Here is a 21,927-nt window from a genome sequence, read left to right as displayed (position 1 = left end):
TGTTGAATTATCTAAATTTACAGGCAACTCAACAGCCCTATTCCATCCATACAACACGTCTCCATAGATGTTTTGACACTGATGTGAACCATATTCCTGATGCATACAGTAAGTGTACAAAAACAAAATCAATGATAACATATTAACCAAAACAATTGCACATAATGTGCAATTGACTCTCTTGATCAAGTGTGACAATTGAGATGACAATCATTTTGTATTAAGTTTCAGTCTCTGAAAGATCATACCATTAATTACTTTCCACACAACATTTGTTCCAGTGTATTTAATAGAATCTTAATTTAATAGGTCTTTTGCAATCTTCCACAAAAAAAATGCAGTACAAAGCTATTCTAAAAATCTAAATTAAAAATCCTTAATTTTACGTTTTCTACTTCTACCTACACTTGAGGCCATCCTTGGGTGGAAAAAGATGCACTATTGTTGACAGGGAAATCATAAATCATTCTTTTTATGTTAATTTTCAGTTCCACTCTAAATAATAAACAGCAGATACCTTCCCCACCCCACCCCAAGATAAATGAAGTAAGTCTGTTTTGCCAAGGAGGTTTCCCTCAATGTATGTTCATTTCTTTTCGCCGCAAAGAAAATTTTAAAGTGTATTTAAATAAGATAGCTTCCAAGAACAGGTAAAATATCAAAAGAATCTTTTCACAAGACAGCTGAAACTAGATCAGACATGAACAGGAGGTACACTGGACTCTGCAGATAGTCTCTCTTTTAGTCTCTTTTATTCTTCAAGATGAATTTGCTCCACATAATCTTTCATGTTTCATGATCATGTTTAGCAGCTAAGAGGATATAAAAGTGAGTCAAGATAAGCATCCAAACTAGCACTTTTCAACAGAATTCAATTTCAACCAAGCCAAATTAAAGGGCATTTTATTAAAAACTGCCATTTTCCTCTGGTTTTAGGAGGCTAGAGGAAGCAAGAACCACTTGACATCCATTATTGACATGATTCATTACTTTATGTTTGAGGTGTACCACTTGCTCACGCAGGACACTGGCCGTTGAGGTTAATTCAAAGTTTTCTGACTTTAGGGTCTTTACTTTGTCTTCCAGTCTAGCAATCCGCTCCAGCTTCCTCCTCCGACAATTGGATGCTGCAATGCGATTTCTCAGTCTCTTCTTTTCAGCTTTGATCTGCTGCACACCTTGGTCTACCGGGGAAAGTGGTGGAGATTCACTCAGTGGACCTAATTCAGGTACCGTCTGGGGCTCCTCTTGATATTTTGGACACACAAGCTGAGCCAAAGTTGAGAAATGGTGCTGTGCAGGTGCTGGGCCTGCATAGGGAACATGGCCAGTGGAGTAATTTTCAGAGCCTGTGTTGGACAGGCTTGGATTGTAGTTGCTGAGGTTAGTATACACAGGGACATCTTTTGTTTGGGTCAGATGCATATTGCCGTGGTAGATTGAAGTGGAGGCATGGGCTGAGCACGGAGTTGCCGGCAAGATTAGATGCTGGCTCTGCTTGTGCAAATCCTGCAGCGCTTTAAAAAGAGAGAAAATCAAAATCACTGAGTTGTCCATATTGCATAACAATGCACAGAAAGAGATCATTCAGATCACCATGCTTATGCTAGCTCTGTGTAAGATTGATCCAAATGTTTTCCTTTCCAAGTATATATCAAATTTGCTTCTATTGTCTTTGTTTCCCCTATTTTTATTCCCAGAGTATACTATCCAGCATTCCAGATTAAAATTCATATGATCTCTCAATTAAGCCTTATATTTACAAAAGGGAGAATCCCCTTCAACTTAAATTTATAACATGAACGTATTTGAGGGATCTTCGCCAACACTGTCTTTAGGCTTTAACCTTTTTTCCATGCCCAAGTTAGAATGCTTCCTCTCATGAAAACCATTGCCTTCAAGTTCCTGAACCTCAGCTGTTTCAAGTACAGAATCTAAAACAGGTACATTAATTTGTACTTTAATTTGTTTCTCCCCCACTCCAACCAGCATTTCAAAAGATTGACCCCATAATGGGGCACTGTCATAGAGTAAATCTTCTGAATATCACCCAAGTGGTCATTCAAGCCTAGATCCTGATAGATTTCATTACTACTTACTGTTTATATTATTAAGTATTGCCGAGGCTTTTCGGAACAAGTTAATGTTATCTAATATGTTTTCTTTGGCCATCACAATTGTTTCACACTAATTGCACAAATGTAGGGTTAGCCTTCAGTATTCCTCTGGGTAAAAAGCTGTTACTTCAATTGTTGCTTTTCATCTCCCTTGACCTTTCCTTCACTATTGTAACTGTAGAGGTTTTGCTTTCATTGGAAACAAGCTTCACTATTTTGCTGTGTTCAATAAGCCATTGTCTTAACTCGTATCAATTCTCTGCGGAACTGTCAATTAGATAACCTATATTAAAAGTTTGTTTACATGAGAAAAAAAGGAATTGGAGTAATAGCCATTTGGCCCCTCTCTGCCATTCAATAAGATCATGGCTGATTTTATTTAATTTGTTTCTGAGTGGATACATCTACCACATGGCATTAAGATAAGCCTCCAGTCACCAAAACAGAGACGCTGACCTTTTCAAAGATTTTTTGATAGAACTTGTGTCATGCATGAGACACCCCCCTAATAAGGCTATGCCCAAAAGTCTGTATTTTCCCCCACACAGTGCATTTTCACTTGCACTACTCATATTGTAGCAATAACCACAGCAATGGCACATTTTCTTTCAACACATCATCTGACTGATTTTTTTTCCTCCTTTCAATTATACTTGTTACTTAACTTTTCATTAGCTTTTACCACATACATGGAAATATTACCAATCATCTCCCCCACATTGGCTTCAGTAGAATGTGATGTGATTGTGAATAAGACTATAAAACATAGGAGAAGTAGGCCATTCGACCCATCGAGTCTGCTCCGCCATTCAAGGAGATCATGGCTAATCTGATAATCCTCAACTCCACTTTCCTGCCTTTTCCCCATAACCCTCGATTCCCTTACTGATAAAAATCTGTATCTCAGCCTTAAATATACTTCATGCCCCAGCTTCAACAGCTTTCTGCGGTAAAGAATTCCACAGATAGACTACCCTCAGAAGAAATTCCTCCTCATCTCTATTTTAAATGGGCGCCCCCTTACTCTGAGATTATGCCCTCTGGTCCTAGACTCTCCCAAAAGGGGAATCAACCTCTCAGCATCTACCCTGTCAAGCCCCCTAAGAATCTTATACGTTTCAATAAGATCGTCTCTCATTCTTCTCTACTCCAACAAGCACAGGCCCAACCTACTCAACTCTCTTCGTAAGAAAATCCATTCGTAGCTGGGATCAACCTAGTGAACCCTCTCTGGACTGCCTCCAATACCAGTATATCTTTTCCTAAATAAAGGGACCAAAATTGTTCACAGTATTCTAGGTGTGGTCTAACTTGTCCCTTGTATAGTTGTAGCAAGACTTCCCTATTTTTATACTCCACCCCCTTTGAAATAAAGGCCTACATTCCATTTGCCTTCCCTATTACCTGCTGAACTTGTATGTTAGCTTTTTGGGATTCATGCACAAGGGCTCCCAAATCTCTCTGTGCTGCAGCCTTTCTCCATTTACCTCCTCTATTTTTCCTGCCAAAGTGCATAACCTCATATTTTCCCACATTATACTCCATCTGCCAAGTTTTTGCCCACTCACTTAACCTGTCCATATCCCTCTGCAGACTCCTTGTGTCACTCTCAACACATGCTTTCCCATCTATTTTTATGTCACCTGCTAACTTGGCGATAGTACATTCACTTCCCTCATCTAAGTCATTAATACATCGTAAAAATTGAGGTCGGAGCACTGACCCCTGGGCACTCCTTTAGTTACAGGTGGCCATCCCAAAAATGCCCCCCTTATCCCAACTGTCTGTCTTCTATTAGTTAGCCAATCCTATATCCATGCTAATATACTACCACCAACACCATGGGCTCTTATCTTAAGTATCCTTATGTGCAGTACCTTATTGAACACCTTTTGGAAATCCAAATATATTACGTCTACTGGTTCCCCTTTATCTATCCTGCTTGTTACCTCCTCAAAAGAATTCTAATAAATGTGTTAGGCATGATTTCCCCTTCGTGAAACCATGCTGACTCTACTTGATTAGATTATGTATTTTTAAATGCTCTATTACATCCTTTATAGATTCCAACATTTTCCCAATGACATGTTAAGCTAACTGACCTATAGTTACCCGCTTTTTGTCTCCCACCCTTTTTGAATAAGGGTGTTACATTGCCCATTCTCCAATCCTCTGGGACTTTTCCAGAATCTAAGGATTGTTGGAAGGTTACTACCAGCACATCCAGTATTTCTAACTACTACCTTTAATATCCTAGGATGCAACCTATCAGGTCCAGGGAACTTCAGTCTTTAGCCCCATTAGTTTCCCTGGTACTTATTCTTTAGTGATAGTTATTGTATTTATTTCCTCCCCCTTTTTGCCCCTTGATTATTTAGTATTTTTGGAATGCTACTAGTACCTTCTACTGTGAAGACTGAAGCAAAGTATTTATTCAACTCCTCTGCCATTTCCTGGTTCCCCATTATTTCCCCAGCCACATTCTCTTAAGGGGCCTATGTTCACTTTGGCCTCTCTCCTTTTTTTATATATTTAAAGAAGCTCTTATTGTCCATTTTTATATTACTTGCTAGTTTACCCTCAAAGTTTATTTTCTCCCTCTAGTTTTTTGGGTTCTTAAAACTTTCCCAACCCTCCAGCTTCCCATTGATCTTTTCAGCAAGAAACCAAACAATGTGAGCAAGCAATACAGTATAGTCATTAAAGCAACAATTATGCTAGATTAATGTCTTGGACTCAGTAACTTTCCTAATGCAGGTCTAATCAATCAATAGTTTAAAAAGCTAAATGAAGACCAAAACTAATAATGCAGGATACTGCAAAGGTTTGGAAAGCATCATGTATTGGACAGATTATGAATTAAATCACAAAGCAGTGGCAAGATGATCCCATGGTTACATCTTGAAAGTCTAGAAGTTGTGAAGATGACCAGAGTCGGCAGAAGTACATCAGTCTTGCAATGTACTTACACAGTTTGCATGCATCCTTCATAGATTTTCAGAGAGCTTTTTAACATGGACTTCATAATCCATTAATTTTCTTTGAAATGTTGATATTATACATAGTGGAAAAACATCATACGCTTTGCAAGACTTTCGCTTGTCTTTACAATGATGCTATTCAAACCTATGACTGGCTCTGGACTACACCTCCAGGGACAAGTACCCATTTAGAACCAGCAAAGGCATGACTATGTAACCTTAAAGATGCACTGTTCATTATTAGGGAAAGGGAAGCCACGTGCAACAAGTATGTTTTCTCTGCAACTACCATGCTTTCTGTGCAACTTAGGTACTACAACTCAATGGTGCAAACTTTTAAAAATAACCCTTCCAAGGCTGCTGCATTGATTATTTGAATATCTGGCAATTGTGACTCTCCAATAATAAAATGTACCACAAAATGCAACTGACCAAAACCAAGTCAAATTGATTTTTTTTTTAAAAAAGAGATCTTGGCTGAGAAATGTAGAACAGGAGTATACCATTCCAACCCTCATTCCTGTTAGGTCATTCAATTAAATAAATGAGATAAAAACAAAAAACTGCAGATGCTGGAAATCTAAAACAAAAACAGAATTACCTGGAAAAACTCAGCAGGTCTGGCAGCATCGGCGGAGAAGAAAAGAGTTGACGCTTCAAGTCATCATGACCCTTCAACAGAACTCAATTCTGTTGAAGGGTCATGAGGACTCGAAACGTCAACTCTTTTCTTCTCTGCCGATGCTGCCAGATCTGCTGAGTTTTTCCAGGTAATTCTGTTTTTGAATGAAGTAACTGTATTTGAATGTCATTTAACCATCTTGGTTGCACATCTCTCATTATCCTAACCTAACACAAATCTATTTTCAATTTTTAATTGACTTAAAGGCATTGAGCAATTGTTGTAACAATAAATGGTGCTAGTTTAGTGACTGGATATTGATTCTGCTTGCTCCTTGGTTAGCTCCTTGTTGTTCTCACCAGTGCTCCTGGATTAGTTTTCTGGGGAATTTTCCAGATTTCCATGACCCTTTGCAAGAGTTGCACCCGAATATCACCTCCAAAAGGCCTAGCTCCAACTCTAAAGGTTAATACATCTTGTTCTGGATAATGGTTTCTCTCCAACTATCCTATTAAATCATTTAATCATATTAAACATGTAGAATACCTGTAAACATTCTATTATTTATGGCCTGTTGCAGTCAGTTAGTATCACCCTCAATGTTTGCCAAACTACCAAGTTTGGTATTATTGGAAAATTTTAAAATTTTACTCAGTATTCCAATATCAGAGTCATTTATATTTTTAATCATAAAATGCAGTAGCCCCAGCACTGACTCTTGGGAAATGCTACTGTCCACCATCCTCCAGTCTGGAGACATAACCACGATGTTTTTTGCCCTTAAGCCCAATTTTTCATCCAAGCTACCACTGATTCTCATGTTCTCTGTTCCTCAATTTTGTTAACCAGCCTTTTATGTGATACTTTGTCAAAGTCTTTCTCGGAAACCATATAGACAAAATCCACTGCATTCCCTTCATTCCTTAATACTCAATGCAATGCCAATCCTAGTCTATGGAACCTGTCATCATTTAATCTTTTATAGCTCTGGTATCATTCTGATTAATCTGGATTGCAACCGCACCCAAGGCCAATATATCCTTCCTGAGATGAAGTGTCCTGAACTGAACAGAGCAGTCCAGGTGGGAACACAGGAAATAGGAGCAGGAGCAGGCCATCCAGCCCCTTGAGCCTGCTCAGGCATTCAACTAGATCATAGCTGATCTACCATAACACCATTTCGACCCCCCCCCCCCCCCCCCCCCCACCCACCCCCCCCCCCCCCCCCCCCCCCCCCCCCCCCCCCCACCCCCCAACCCCGTCCTATTTTCCCTTGATATATTGAAATCTATCGATCTTGAATATACTCAATGACTGAGACTCCACATGGGGTTCAACCAGTGCTTTATGCTACTGCAGTTTAACTTTCATCACTTTATATTCCAGGCAGTAAGATAAAGACCAACTTTGCAGTGGCTTTTTTGGTTCTCCCTTTCTTGTACCTATCCACTCCAGTTTTTAAGCAATTTCTGTTCATCAGCCCCTACGTTTCTCTGTACTGCCAGAGTTCCAAGCTTTCAGCCATTTAGAAATCTGATCCATCTTCCTTGCGTCCAGATTGTATCTCAAATTTACCCTCACTGAACTCCATCCACCAGTTTCTTAGCCATCATGTTCATTTGCAACTTTCTGTTTCCATCTATATTTGACGACATCACCCATGCAATTCCCTGATAAAGCATAACATTTACCCAAATGCAATACTTCTATAAACACTTACAGTAGGGGTGGGAGTTTTCAATCTGGTCCCTGCTTCCCAGCAAGAATCCTCTACCTGAAAAATTGTAATGCAAAGATTAGTTTTAAAAATTCAAGATACCTTTCAGTTATTTAAAAGTTATTATAAAAACATTAGAAGTCAAATGGAAAACTCAGTTACAAAAACAGCCTTTGATTAAAACTCTTCGCCAGACTGTCAATATTTTAACCAATTTGGTCAGAACACCTTAAATCTAGTGAGGTACTCTCAAGTGCTCTACAAAGGACTGGGGCAGACGATGTGGAATGGGCAACAGGCCAACAGTTAAAAGGCGGTGAGTCAAAGCAGAAATTAAAGAATCAGGTTTTAAGGAAGCGTTGGAAAGAGACTCGGAGAGGGTTTAAATTCAAGTTCTGGACCAAAACTGCCTGCCTTAAACGTCCTGTAACCTATACCCACTTCACTGTCCTTTCATGCCTACCTGAAACCTGAGAATGGTGCAGACATGCAGTGTCCATGTGCAGCTGGAAAACGTTTGATAAAGACTCTCAAACAGGTTATTTTCTTAAAACACACAGGGTGCCAGTCTGCCGGGTTTCGTGTAGGAACCAGCAGGAGGGGAGGGAAGTGACTGCAAACCGGTTGAGAGTAGCTGGGAAGTTATGGGGAGGGGGGGGGAAGCAGAGTCAGCTCCCCGCTCTCTGACTGCCCTAGGCCGCCCCCATTCCCCCCAAACCCCGTGCTCCTCCGCCGCAGGCCCAACACCCCGGCCGGATCCCCAGGGCCCCGGGCCCTCGCCCAAAGGGAGGCTATTCTCCCCCACCCTCTCACCTTTCACAAAGGGATGTGCGAGGCCCTCCAGTTCCCTCCTGGCCGGGCCCACCAGCTTCTCCAGCTGCGGGGAGTTCGGCTGCAGCGTGTGCTGGGCGCCGCCTCTCGGGCTGTCCGCCGCCTGCTGCTGCCGGTCGGCCGCGCTCTTCTTCTCCATCATCATCGTCTGGAGGCGGCCGCCGACACTCACTGCCTCATCCTGGTAGAAAGGCGTTCCCATCCGGCTATTCCTGAGGCGGAGGAGTTGGGTGGGTTGGGGAAGGAGGGCGTGGGGGGCGTGAATAGAGGCAGGCGTCTGGACCCTAGCAGCGACCGACCATTCAATTAGAACGTGGCGCCAGCCCGGCCAGTGACGCACTTACACGCGCAGATGACGCACGTTCTAATAATAGCATTGACGTCATCGCGCGCACCGTCGTGCGTCATCACGTGGGCCGCTGACGTGACCCCGCCCCCACGCGAGCCGCCCGGCCATTGGGGCTCTGCTATTCGGCACGGAGCAGCTCTGGCACGGTCTGTTAAAGGGACTCGGTCAGCCGCTGCTCGGAAAGTCAGCGGCTTGGCTGAGTTCCTGTTTATACAGAGTGAGAGAGATTGCAACCTGTGTTATTATTGGGGGGTGGGTTGCGGAAGAAGATAGTCTTCAATAGTGACAAAGGGCATAGATTTAAAGTGATTGGTAAATGGATTAGAGGGATAGATGAGGAAAAGTTCTTTCACCCAGAGGGTTGTGGATGTCTGGATTTCACTGCCTGAAAGGGTAGAGGCAGCAACCATCAATGCAATTGAAAGGTATTTGCAGATGCACCTGAACCCCAGTTAACCTGCAGAGCTACAGACCAAGTGCTGGAAAGTGGGATGAGGGTGGGCAGCTTGTTTTGTTCGGTTGGTACAGCCACACAGTGGGCAAGTTGCATCTTTCTCTGCCGTAAACTTTCGATGATTCTATTGAGAATTTAAGACACAGGTGGCCATACCAACCGATAGTTATCCAGCCGAATCCCATCTTCCAGCTTTTGTTCTGTAGGTTACAACATTGAGTGCATATCATGTCGTGTTTCTTTTTAAAAAGGCAGAGGGTTTCTGCCTCCACCACCCTTTCAGGTAGAGTTCCAGATCCCCACCACCCCCTGATTAATTTTTTTCTCCCAACTTCCTCTAATCATTCCACCAATTATTTTAGAGCTATGTCTCCCATTGGAAACAAGTCCTTCCCATACTTTGTATCTAGGACCCTCATTACTTTATGCACCTCAGATCTCCCCTGTCTTAAGTAATCATTAGTGTGAACATTACAGCTACCAGTTGTAATGCTTGTGTTGTAATCGTTGCAGCCCAAGTAGGGAGACAGGCTAGACTGAGTTTGTAGTAAACAAACTCACGTTTAAAAATCCATGTTCAGACAGAATAATTGCATCTTGTGTGTATTTAAGGAGCGTAAATATATTTTTCCATTGCATTAAACTCAAGACTATTTATCTACCTTAAGTAAATAAAACCACAATATTTCAAAGCCTGCTTCTTGATTTGGCAGAAGTATTTGCTTATCCAGCTTATCCACTTGGTAATAATGGCTGGAGTACAGATTAACAGTTCATCCATACAATGTGGATCTTACCATTGCTCATCTAGACATTTACAGAAAAATCAAGTTCTCATGATCTAGTTTGTCTTATGAGTATTTAGTAAACGCTCGAGAAAATAGCTAACATAACCCAAAGTCACATCTCACATTGTCCTTACAATTGCCACTCCTCCCCACGTACAAAATCACACAAAACAAGATAATCAAGACATTTGGGTGATACTTTGACATTCTATGTTTTTATTACATGGTTATTTTAGAATTTTACCTATTTTCACAACGAGCAATTCTGTCCATTGACTTGGTTTCTCACAGATACTACACTGCATTACAATTTTTAGACACGTTATTACTGAAATAATCAAGCAACTCAGCTAATTGTACAAAGATTATTTTGTATACAATTTGCAGTTTTTTGAAAATGCAATTAAGACATTACAGGACCAAAACAACCACTGCAATTCCAAAGTTCAAATACGAACTATATTCTCATTTTGTTTTCCCTCAAACATCAGGAATAAGGAAACATAGGGACAAGACCTTAAGACCGTAAATTGGAGCAGAAGCAGGCCATTTGGCCCATCGAATCTGCTCCACCATTCAATGAGATCATGGTTGATCTGAAAATCCTCAACTCCACTTTCCTGCCTTTTCCCCCGATTCCCTTACTAATTAAAAATCTATCTCAGTCTTGAATATACTTAACAACCCAGCCTCTAAAGCCCGCTGCAGTAAAGAATTCCACAGATTCACTAACCTCAGAAGAAATTTCTCATCTGTCTCAAATGGTTACTTACTCTGAGATTATGCCCTCGGGTCCTAGACTCTCCCACAAGGGGAAACCACCTCTCAGCATCTACCCTGTCATGCCACCTAAGAATCTTACATGTTTCAATGAGGTCAAGATTTAAAACACAGTAGTGGAGCTTAGAGTCCTTGGTGTATAGATCATTAAAGGTGGGAAATCCAAGTAGGTAAAGCCATCAAAGACATGCAAATATAGTCCTTGGTTCTGTACCTTGAAACAAAGTACAAATGCAAGGAGGTAATATTGAACTTGTAGAAAACCTTAAGTTAGGATAGTGTCTACAATTTTGACATTCCATTATATAGGAAGGATATAACAATGGAACAATTCACTAACTGTAACACCTCATCCATTGGAAAGACTTGAGAAATTGAGGTTTTATATTTTCTTTTAGTAGGTGAGAAATTAAGGGGTGACATGACAAAGGAATTCAATGATTGTAAAGAAAACGATGGGCTGTAACTACTGAATGATAAAAGGGCATAAATTTAAGGTAGTCACTAAAATAATTAAGGGAAGTTAAAGAAAAAAAAAATCAGGATGGTTAGAACTTGAAATTATCTACTTCAATTGTTCTGTGTCAATCTGTAACTACTTCTAAAAGGGAATCAGACTATTGCTTGAAAAAGAGGCACAAAAAGTTGTATGGTGAGAAAGCAAGAGAAGGGAATTAGATTAGGTGGTCATGGACAAAAACATGTAGTTTTTGGCTGAATGTCCTGTTCCAATCACTCAACAACTTCACACATAGGGTGTAAAGTCTAAATTGTCTTGAGTATTGATGAACAAAGGCATTTTATGAAAGTGCTGCAATAGAGAATGCACCAGTTAATGGTGACTGACCGTTAACAACCAAGCATTGTTTGAAATTTTAAACCAGGCAGCTGGTGGGCCGTTAACTGTCAGTCACTATTAACTAGTGCATTCTCCATGGCAACACCTCCACCAGGGTCCACGTGCCAACCAATTAGCATTCTTCTCATACAATATCAAGTTGTTGCTTCCCCTGACATTGGTATTCTTGTGATTGTCCTGACGAATGCAAGACAAAAAGCTTAAACAAAATGTCTTTTTTCAGCAATACTCAAGTTCTGTACTACCAAATGACAATTTCTAAACTGTTAATTTCCCCTTTTCTTGACTTCATGCCACCTAGCTGCAGTTTGTGGTGTTGAGCATTTTATGGTTCAGTTTACCTGTAGCCTTTAGAAGCTTGAAAACTTTGATAAGGTTCTCTCAAGAGTCTGTTCTGCAGCATAGACATTCCCAGTTTCTTAACTCACCTGTTAGCTAATATTGGTTTAGCTGCTTTTAGTATAAAAAGTCAGGATATCCGCCACTATTCATAGTACTCCAAGGAGGGCTGAATGAGCGCTCTCTAAAGCCTCACCATCACCAACGTTGACTTGTATTCCATCCCTCTGGCTATACATGCCAGGACCCAGTTTGTCTTTTTGCTGTTTCACACAGTGATTGTTTAAGTGAGCTTTCTATCACTATCCCTAGGTCTGTCATGTCCTACTACTGTTCACCTTATTCTGACTGGTTAGTCCATTTCTTCAATCTCATCACTTTACAAGTTTAGAAAAGCCAAAAAAGTAAGTGCAATGCCACATATTCCTCTGTAGTTGGTCTGCTTATGTAATTTGCAGTCCCCTACCCCATATGTCAGCAAATTTATTCAACTGTGCCTATTCAAAATCATTATGTACAATGTAAACAATAATTATCCTAGCATTGACCCCTGAGGCATTTTGCTAGTTATCTCCTTCCCTCGATCCTGGGTAGTAAAGATAATTGGTTATGTTTCTACACTATCTGCCATTTAATAAATGTTGTACTGGTAAACATTTTTACATTTAAACTTTAATCACTTCATACAAAGTATCATGTAACAGCACACAGCTCTGATGTGGTAAAATCTCTTGGGCATTAAGTTCCTGTAATAATTTCTTCATTCTCTGTAATCGTTGCTCTTGACGGCGCGATTTCTGCTGTAAGAATTTCAGTTTCTTTTTCAGCTTCTCATTCTGCTCTTCCAACTGCTGAATCTTTTTCTTTTGCAAACATGCATCACCCACACTGTAGCTGTGATCGTAAACAGTTAGCAGACCATGCGCTTGCTTTAATTCGGCGTCCTCTGTTAAATCTTCTGCTGCACGAGGTTGGTCACTTGCCATTGCCATTTCTAACTTCTATCAATACGGTGATTAATAGATTAACAGTTCTGAACATTACTTTCAATATTTGGTGATAGCAGATTTAAAGTTTAGGGTCACATTTGTAATAGATTTACTGCAACAGATCTCCTGCAGTTATTTCCTCAAACTATAAACTTTTATCTAATCCTAACAATTGTTGTACTACATGTCAATGTTAAAGTTTAACCTGGCTTATGGGTTATATAAAAATACAAATTAAAGTACATTTTATAGCATATATGCTTTATCAAAAAAGTCTAACCCAACAGCTTTTCTTGCGTTATCCATGTTGAAATTTGAGGTTATTTATTTGAAACCACAAATCAACATAGATTTTGGGATCACTGGGTGAAAAAGTTTAATTTCTGCATATCTTTGGTTACATCAAAAGCTGATGTGTCAGGCAACAAAAACAGGAATTGTGTTTATAGATGGGGAAAGATTTGTGAAAAATCAGGGAAGTCATTAAACACTGGAAAGGTACCAGAAGGTTAATGTGATGCCCATATACATATTAGGTGACCAAGTAGACAAGAACGACAGACCCATAAGTCAATCACCCTAAAGTCTACATTTCCCTAGTGTAAAAAAAGATCTAATTAGCTGAGGTCATGGTTTTCCTCATCTAATATCAGGGAGTTCCTTTGATGCTGGGATATATTTAAAATAATAATGAATTCAGCATGTTGTCAGGTGAAAAATATAGTGTCAAAACAAGCAGATAAATGCACATTTGATCTGACAGGCATACTGACCAATGTACATGGAACAATCCTTGCTCTAGTTAGCTGATCTCAGCCAGGCAAGAATTAAGTGACTTCAACACCCATGAATGAAAGGAGAAGGAGGGGAGTGGGGGGCAGGGGATGAAAGATAACATCTAAGATTCTCCCTCCTAATCCTGCCAAATTTTGTTACAGGTAGGATTTATATCTTTTGAGTGAATGCGAAATTGAAAGTTAACATGTTTTCTTCCTCTCTTCTCTACTCTGTAATATTAAATATGATTTAAAAGTGCTGCCATTGAACCATTCCTGCTTTAACTAGTGTCAATTAAAACTCAAGATGTCTTGCTTTTATGATCAATATTTACGTCAGAGTAGCTTGGCTGTTTCTGGAGAAAGGTGGTGCTTTTGATTCCCATAAGGTATTTAGTGCAGAGTTCAGATAGACACTGGTGGGCAGTACTGAGGGCATTCTACATTGACAGAAGTGCTTCAGGTTTGACATTTGGCTGGAACTTGCTAAAAATATCAGTGTGAACGATGCGTACCTTTATTAATGCACAAATCAGCCAGCAACTTCTGACGAGGCACAATTGAATTGCTGGATCATTTACAACAATCTGCCTTTACTTTGCGAACACAACATCTCACCTTTAACCTCCCCCGAGTTACATGAAGTTATGTTTGCCCATTAAACTCACCAAAGAAGTTTGGTCAAGTAGTAAATTGTGTAACTACCCTGTTAATGATACAATAATTGTAAATGACTTCCAGTCAACCTCTCTGACCCAGAAAGTGAACAATTAAAAGTGTGGAGTCTCTTTCTGCATGAAGTGAATTGTTGGAGATTTTAATAATGTCAATTTTTAAAAAATCTTACTTTTACACTCTGCCCTTTATTCCGCACCCCCCCCCCCACTCCTTTCATTCCCTTTCTATACCTGATTTGACAAATTCAAACCTTTAATTCACTCGCCCTTTGTTTATTTCTCAATCCTTAAATCTCGTTGGCTAAGAAACACTGATGGTTCTGTTATTCATTAAGATCGCAGATGCACCTTTATCAGTTCACAGTTGCAGGGCAAAAAGGTTTTAAGCTTAAGGGTTCAGGGAACATCTAAACTACTGGGCAGAATGAGATATGTCCAACTCTAGCAGATTCCAGTCCACTAAACCAAGACCCCATTGTTCTGAGTATTCAGGTAAGTGTTAAAGAATCCATGAGCCTATCCAAAGAATAGAGAACTTTTTCAGCGTCCAGGCTAACATTTCTTAAACTAACACTATCAAGAACAGCTTAACTGATAATTCGTTTCATGGCTACTTGTTTTAAATATCTGATGCTAGATTTTTTAATATGATGATGATCATTATGCATTACATTCTACACAAATAACAATGCAATCAAAATTTAAGCTAAAACTGTATGGAACGGGATCACGGTTGGATCCACTGTGTATTAACCTGAAGAAGGTACTTTATAACATGCGTACAATTTAAACTGCAGTGCTACATTCAAAGTTACCAACATTAATCAACTTATTCTGCATTGTAATTGAACAAAAAAGTTACCTTTGACTGTTGATTTGGTCGTGTAAAGCAGAAAATGGATGGTACAGCATTTTCTTCCAGTATTTTGTTGTTACAGTTCTTTCTAAAACAGTCCAATGTGAAATGTTCCGAGCAAAGATTGCTGTTTTTGGTGGGTGTAAAATTACGTCTCCTTACTGCAGCCAGCCACTTCTTACAGAGCTCCGGCCGTTTCAGGGGAAACCTTTAAGTTTTAGAAAGACTGTTAGAGGGAAAATCTTAATAAAATGTTTTAGCACGATGATCAGTGACACAGGGTGGACACTTGCAGTCAATTTGATGATGGCATTCTTCTGCACATTCACCTAGCTACCCAATGATGTCACCACACATTCACCAGGGCACACTATTATGTCAGTCTCTATATGTAACAGCTCTTAGTCAATCCTAATGATTAGAGTGCCATAAGCGATTCCCAATGATAAGTGCCATGCAGCCCCCTATAGAGAGTGAGGCCTAGCGTAACAGATTGGCCAGTCCTCATATCTACTACATTCAACTACATGTCCATTTGGTTAGCCCTAAACCTGGGAAATAACTGCTGTGTTTCTCCTCTGTGAAGCAATACAGCTAGTTTTACACCACCTCAGTTCTCTTTTAGTAGGGGTCAACTTCAGTTCAGTGTTAACACTCTCGCCCAAGTCAGAAATCCTAGGTTTAAGCTCCACTTAGAACATTTAAAAGTACTTTATACTTCAAAAGCATTTAATTAGCTGTAGCCAGTCATATGGTTGAAAAACATGACAGCCAACTAATGCACAGCTAGACTCCACAAAAAACAACAAAATAAGCTTGCAGGCTGAACTTCAAGAGCTAATGCACAGCAAGATTGTCTGAGCAACAAATATTGGCCAAGACAGCAGAACTCCTCTGCTCTTTTCTGAATAGTGCCATCCATGGGATCTTTTACATCCACCTAAAAGATCTTATGGCATCAATTTAATGCCTCATCTAAAACACAGCATCTCTGACAATGCAGCACACTACTGAGAAGTCAACATTACTGACTGGAGCAGATACTACTGAGTGGATCACAGAGCACCAGTGAGCAGGAGGAACAAAGGAGAAACTTTGAGAAGGCTTCTGCTTTCGCTGGAAGTGACAAAAACAGGCCTCAGCTGAGGAATCTATGACCAAAGGCTCTCAAGTGCAGGCAACAGACACAGTCCCTTCTCATGCAGTGCAGATGCAGGAACTATTGGTCAAGTCCAGAGCTTGCATCTGTAATACAGGAGGCCTGACATGACAAAGATGACTGGTGACTGTCAGTCCAGGAGATTAATGTAGCCACCAAACAGGTGAAGGGAGCAAATGCTGCTAAGACTTCTGCAATGGTTAGATGCAAGTCTCAAAGTAACCTTTATAGATCGTAAAATACACTCTCATTGTAGTTTTGACTGGGAATCATGTCCAGTGCTTTTAAAATCACACTAGTGTGCTTCCATTTTAGCAGTACCTTCCCCCCTTACCTCCTTCATTTGATTCCGATGTTCAGGCTGCCAGCAGAAAGATCAAAGCCACAGAGGGTTTACGGGAAAGGAATCATGGTAAAAATCAAATAGGCCAAATCTGATCGGAGGGGATCTGCCCTATTCCATCAGCCTGACCACCACTACCCACCTAGAAATGGGCAGCGCTCATATGGAAAGTCCAAGTCTTTATGTCAGAGAAAGTTGGGAGCAAGGCAGACAGACGCTGCTCAGATCACATCTCAACTGCTTTGTGCAATGCTTAACACTGAGGCACAAGTGAGCTACTCATGTGCTGGGCCTACCACACAGGAGTCACAAGATAGATCCATAATGTAAAAGGGAAGGATTTAGACGCAAGTTTAAGACTAAGAAATCATTCACATAAAAAGGATCAAAACTTAATTCGATGAGGGTTTAATGACCTCTATAATCCATAATTATCTTGTAATCTGAGTTTTGGGAACAAGGAGCAATGTGTGTTGCATGTAATTCCCAAAATTATTGTCTGCAGCTTTAGAATCAAGGTAATGCTGCAATGCTTTGGACCATGTATACCTGCTATGGAAAGCCTCATTGAATAGCCATGTCTGGAATGCACTAGATGGTATAATGATCTGTTACCTTGCTAAAATTTCAGATGTCTTAAATATTCTCAGTACTGGAAAGTATCCACACTGACCATGCATAGCCGTGGCACATCAAACATTTCAGCATAACCTCTGTCAGCTCCCTCAAGGAGAAATAAATCATGCTACCAGTTTCATCAGCTGACTGGACTTGTGCCGTAGAGTTATACAGCACAGAAACAGGTCCTTCGGCCCATCGTGTCCTTGCTGGCCATCAAGCACCTATCTATGCTAATCCTATTTTCCAGCACTTGGTCCGTAGCCCTGTATGCAATGCCATTTCAAGTGCTCATCTAAATACTTAAATGTTTAAGTGGCCATTCATATGTTATCAAAAACCGAGTTTGGCTCCTTTGCTGCAGGAAGCTGCACTGAACCACCTCCAATATAGCAACTGGGGAACACGAACACTGTTTGCCAGACTGCAGGGAGCGTGAACATGCTGCAATCTTTGAACCACAGCAAGTATTAGCACTATATGTTCTCTGAATTTTAAGGGGTGCCACCTACAGTGCCATTATATACTGGCATTTCTGCATAGTCCTGCAGAACTTGAAGGTTGCAGTGCCTGCACCCAGTTTGTGTACCACCAACTAGATCAAATTCCAGGCAAAATGCAGGGTGCCTGATTTCCAATGACATCTCCCATTTCTCTCCTTTGTCTGTACACGAATTAACATAATGTTGCCCCTAAGCACTAAAAAAAAAGACAAAGACCAGAAACCTGCTGTCTACACGACTGATAAGAAATGAGAGAGAGAGATGCACATCTTTACATTTTGTGCATCTTGAGGGTTGCTATTATTTTAATTCAACTTGCAAACTTATTTTGGTTGGTTTTGGTGGAGTTATCCTATTATGTTACTGGGAAGTGCCATGAGTGTTTCTGTACATTCTCTCACTCACTTATGGGCCATTTCCTCTCTGCACCCACCACTGTCTCATGCTGTCTATACAATAAAATTGAAAGATGGGGTCTTTCTAATGTTATTTGAGTAGTAGGGAACACTACCCAAACAATCTAGATAAAGTACCTACTCTAAACAAGTACCCTAGCATGAACTAGCATATTTAATATTTGTCTGCATTTTCTTCTGCTCCAAATTAAGCTTCTGCAATAATTTAAAATATCATGGATGCTGGAAATCTGAAATAAACATGAAAATGCTGACAATGCTCAGCAGGTCAGGCAGTATCTGTGGAAAGATTAAATGTTTCAGGTTGACAACCTTTCATCAGAATTGCCTGAGCTGTTGAGTGTTTCCAGCGTTTTCTGTTTATTAGAAAGAGAGAACTGTTTTGAATGCTTAAAAAAAGCAATGGAGTGTGACACCAACCCATTAGTTCTTTACCCCTTAACAGTGGCATGAAGTCCATAGGCATGTTCAGCTTTCTCAAAAAGGCAAAGAAACAAGAGTGCAATACTCTCTATTTAGTGGAAAAGGTAAAACTTGCATTTATTGTGCTCCTTTCACAACCCTAAGTGCCTGAGAGCCAATTAAGTACTTTGTAAGTGCAGTCACTATTATAATGTAAGAAATGCCACAGTCAAATTGCACATAGCAAGGTCACCAAACACTGAAATAACTGATCAGATCATTAGTTTAGTTTGGTTCAGGGATAAAATATTGGTCAGGCCACCAGAAGAACTCAGCCACTCTAAGTTAACATAGTGCTATGGGATCTCATACATCCACCCAAAGGGAAGTCATGCTTGGGTTCAACATTTCATCCGGAACAGAAGAACTAGGAGCAGGAGTAAGCAATTCAGCCCCTCGAGCCTGCCCCGCCATTCATTACAATCACAGCTGATCTCATTTCAGCCTCAACTCCAATTTCCCACCCTCTCCCCATAACCTTTCAACCCATTACTAATTAAAAATCTATCTCCTCAAATTTATTCAGTGTCCTGGCATCCACTGCACTCTGAGGTAGTGAATTCCACAGATTCATGACCCTTTAAGAAAAGTAATTCCTCCTCATCTCTGATTTAAATCTACCACCCCTTATCCTAAAACTATGGCCTCTCATTCTAGAATGCCCCACAAGGGGAAACATCCGCTCCACGTCTACTTTGTCTCTCTCCTTTAGCATCTTATATACTTTAATTAGATCTCCTCTCATCCTTCTAAACTCTAGCGAGCATGGGCCTAAACTGCCCAATCTCTCCTCATCAGACAAGCCTCTGGAATCAATTTAGTGAACCTCCTCTTAACCACCTTCAATGCAACTACATCCTTCCTCAAGGGGACCAAAACTGTGCACAGTACTCCAGGTGCAGTCTCACCCAATGTCTTGTACAATTGCAACACTTCCCTATTTTTATATTCTATTCCTTTTGCAATAAATGCCAAAATTCCATTTGCCTTGCTTATTACCTGCTGTACCTGCATAATAACTTTCAGTGATTCATGCACGAGGACACCCAGATAACCTCACACTTGTCCACGTTAAACTCCATCTGCCAAATTTTGGCCCGTTCACCTAATCTGTCCATATCCATTTGTAATTTTCTTATTTCTTCGTTTCCATTTGAAATTTTCTTATTTCTGTTGAACATTGCACACTCCCTCAGTACTGCAATGAAGTATCTGACAGTTTGGATTATGTGCTTAAGTCTCTGGAGTCTGACTCCAAAACACGAGTGTTATCACTGAACCAAGACTGACATACAAGACAGAAAAAATAGTTCAATTCAGTCCGTGTACATAACCAAATTAGAACGGAAGGCAGCTCTCAAACAAGTGTATTTATATTACATAAGTCTTTCCACTTGATCACAACGCCCCACCTCCAAACCTCCTCCCTGAACACCCCACCCCATCCACCAAAAAACTTTTCCAATGAAGCCCCCTTCCACTCCCCTCCCCCAAACACCTTCCCCGCCTGAACCTCTCCTCTTCAACCTCCTTTCTGAAAACTCTTCCTAAATCCAGCTTTAACTCCCTCTTGTGAACCCCAGCTCTCCTTTCCCTAATATCCCCCCTCCTCCTCCTCCTCAAAACTCCCTCCATGAACTCCCTCCTCGCTCCCGAATCCCCTCAACTCCCCTCCCCCATTTCCTCACTTGCCCCCCATCCCCTACATCGTCAGGCTCTGTTTAAAGGCTGGGCCAAACTTTATCGCTTTCAGATGGCGCAGGAACCATGTAACGAGACAGTCGGAACTGTCAGGCGCTCCCTACCTGTGGAAGGAAACTCCCCGGTCCTTATCGTACCGATTCTTGCAGCCATAAGCCGAACAAGACAACACCATCGCATCAAACCGTTCCCCGCAGCCCAACTCGCCCACTTGAGAGCAAGCCCAGCCCTGATTGGCTGGATAAATCTAGGTTCTGAGTGGCTGAATCAATACAGACTCTGATTGGGTGGCTTGATCTCGGTTTTGATTGGTTGGATCCACATTGGGAGGCAGTGTCAGTGATGTACAAGGTACAGGAGGAATGTTCTCCAACACTGGGCACGTACTCCCTCGGTACTACTCCAGTAAGGCTTGTGATTGTGGTGTCAATAGGTCTATGTTTGATTTTGTGAATCTGTTTATTATTGATGCTCACTGTGCTTGATTAGTTAAGCATGGGTGTGGACTCAGAGCATTGCAAACAAACTGTGGGATTGCTGGAAGCTGGAGCTAGAAGCAAGGAGCAGACATTCTAAAGCACTATGAATAAAACCTGTTCCACACATAGAAACCAGTGTCTTCATGCAAAGCTCCAAGATATAAAATATACAATAGTGACGAACCAAAACGGTTCATTTGGGAAGGTACCAAACATATTGAGAGACTTTATTGAGAATACACAGAGGGAAAGTCAAGGTGTCAGAGAGAGCACCCAAACCTTCAAACAACTCATCAATCTGACCCTTCAAGCACCACCTGTTGTGCATGTGGCAGAGTCTGCAGATCATGCATTGGACTTATCAGCAATCTTAGAACCGATCAAATCACAGTGGAAGCATGTCATCGTCAATCCTGAGGCACTGCCGAAGAAGGCATACTTCCTTATGGGTTTTTGCATGAAAAAATGCAAATAATAATTAGAACAAGAAAGACAATTCAAAAACACTCAGATTGATGATGGAGTGAGCCCTGTTGACCTGGAAGAAGGAAAGGGAGAAAGGAATGATAAACAATTTGAAAAAAATGCATATTGTTATGCACTGATTCCAACATGGGATTGACATTCTGAATGTTCCCCTCCCCTTTCCCAAAAAAAATCTGCATGTGTTCCATTATATCACCTGCATTTACGTAACAAATCTATGGAGTGCAGTGTCAACTTTTTATGATGCTGATAGGAATGTTTGTATAACCCAAGCACGTGGAACTCATGCTAGTTAGTCCACCATAGTACATTTCCTCTTCTTACTTTTGCTCCCATCTCACATAATGACCTTTGTGTGCTCATCTTGACTCTATTCAAATCAAATTGCTAACCAACCAACCATCCTTCACAGCCCTCTTGTTGGCTGATAATCTAAATTGTTCCCTCTCCTCAGGGACTGTTTTCCTCTCCCCACTCTAAATCTGCAGTCATTACTTTCATCCATAGAAAACCCGTCTCTCCCTGCAAACTAGCACCTCATCTCCAAACTTCTTTTCTTCTCCAACATCTTTAAACAGCACTGAAATGGCCCTTATCAAAGCAACCACTGGTATCTATAATTGTG

General features: G+C 40.8%; 2 protein-coding genes across 2 annotated transcripts; both read right to left on the bottom strand.

Moving 5' to 3' along the window:
• Positions 1 to 271: 271 nt before the first annotated feature.
• LOC121278936 (transcription factor AP-1-like) lies at positions 272 to 8,604 on the bottom strand. The gene is made up of 3 exons (XM_041189506.1): positions 8,251 to 8,604; positions 7,441 to 7,494; positions 272 to 1,517 (listed from the first exon to the last, which is right to left on the bottom strand). Exons 1-3 carry the CDS (start codon positions 8,468 to 8,470, stop codon positions 907 to 909), a joined length of 885 nt encoding a protein of 294 aa, XP_041045440.1. The 5' UTR covers positions 8,471 to 8,604; the 3' UTR covers positions 272 to 906.
• Positions 8,605 to 10,057: 1,453 nt separating this feature from the next.
• Positions 10,058 to 20,559, bottom strand: LOC121278940 (THAP domain-containing protein 1-like). Its single transcript, XM_041189520.1, has 3 exons — positions 20,442 to 20,559; positions 15,142 to 15,343; positions 10,058 to 12,838 (listed from the first exon to the last, which is right to left on the bottom strand). Exons 1-3 carry the CDS (start codon positions 20,510 to 20,512, stop codon positions 12,503 to 12,505), a joined length of 609 nt encoding a protein of 202 aa, XP_041045454.1. The 5' UTR covers positions 20,513 to 20,559; the 3' UTR covers positions 10,058 to 12,502.
• Between the last annotated feature and the right edge of the window lie 1,368 nt (positions 20,560 to 21,927).

The sequence above is a fragment of the Carcharodon carcharias genome, chromosome 1, assembly GCF_017639515.1.
Source record: "Carcharodon carcharias isolate sCarCar2 chromosome 1, sCarCar2.pri, whole genome shotgun sequence".
NCBI lineage: Eukaryota > Metazoa > Chordata > Chondrichthyes > Lamniformes > Lamnidae > Carcharodon > Carcharodon carcharias.
This window is presented reverse-complemented; position numbering and strand designations above follow the sequence as displayed.

What these genes read in the sequence shown, in the direction of transcription:
- LOC121278936 (XM_041189506.1), bottom strand. Translation starts at nt 8,470, where the DNA reads ATGGGAACGCCTTTCTACCAGGATGAGGCAGTGAGTGTCGGCGGCCGC. An exon ending in CGCACATCCCTTTGTGAAAG is followed by an intron (nt 7,495 to 8,250) that starts GTGAGAGGGTGG and finishes ACAATTTTTCAG; the next exon opens with GTAGAGGATTCTTGCTGGGA. An exon ending in TGAAAACTCCCACCCCTACT is followed by an intron (nt 1,518 to 7,440) that starts GTAAGTGTTTAT and finishes CTCTTTTTAAAG; the next exon opens with CGCTGCAGGATTTGCACAAG.
- LOC121278940 (XM_041189520.1), bottom strand. Translation starts at nt 20,512, where the DNA reads ATGGTGTTGTCTTGTTCGGCTTATGGCTGCAAGAATCGGTACGATAAG. An exon ending in CGGGGAGTTTCCTTCCACAG is followed by an intron (nt 15,344 to 20,441) that starts GTAGGGAGCGCC and finishes TAAAACTTAAAG; the next exon opens with GTTTCCCCTGAAACGGCCGG. An exon ending in GACCAAATCAACAGTCAAAG is followed by an intron (nt 12,839 to 15,141) that starts GTAACTTTTTTG and finishes CCGTATTGATAG; the next exon opens with AAGTTAGAAATGGCAATGGC.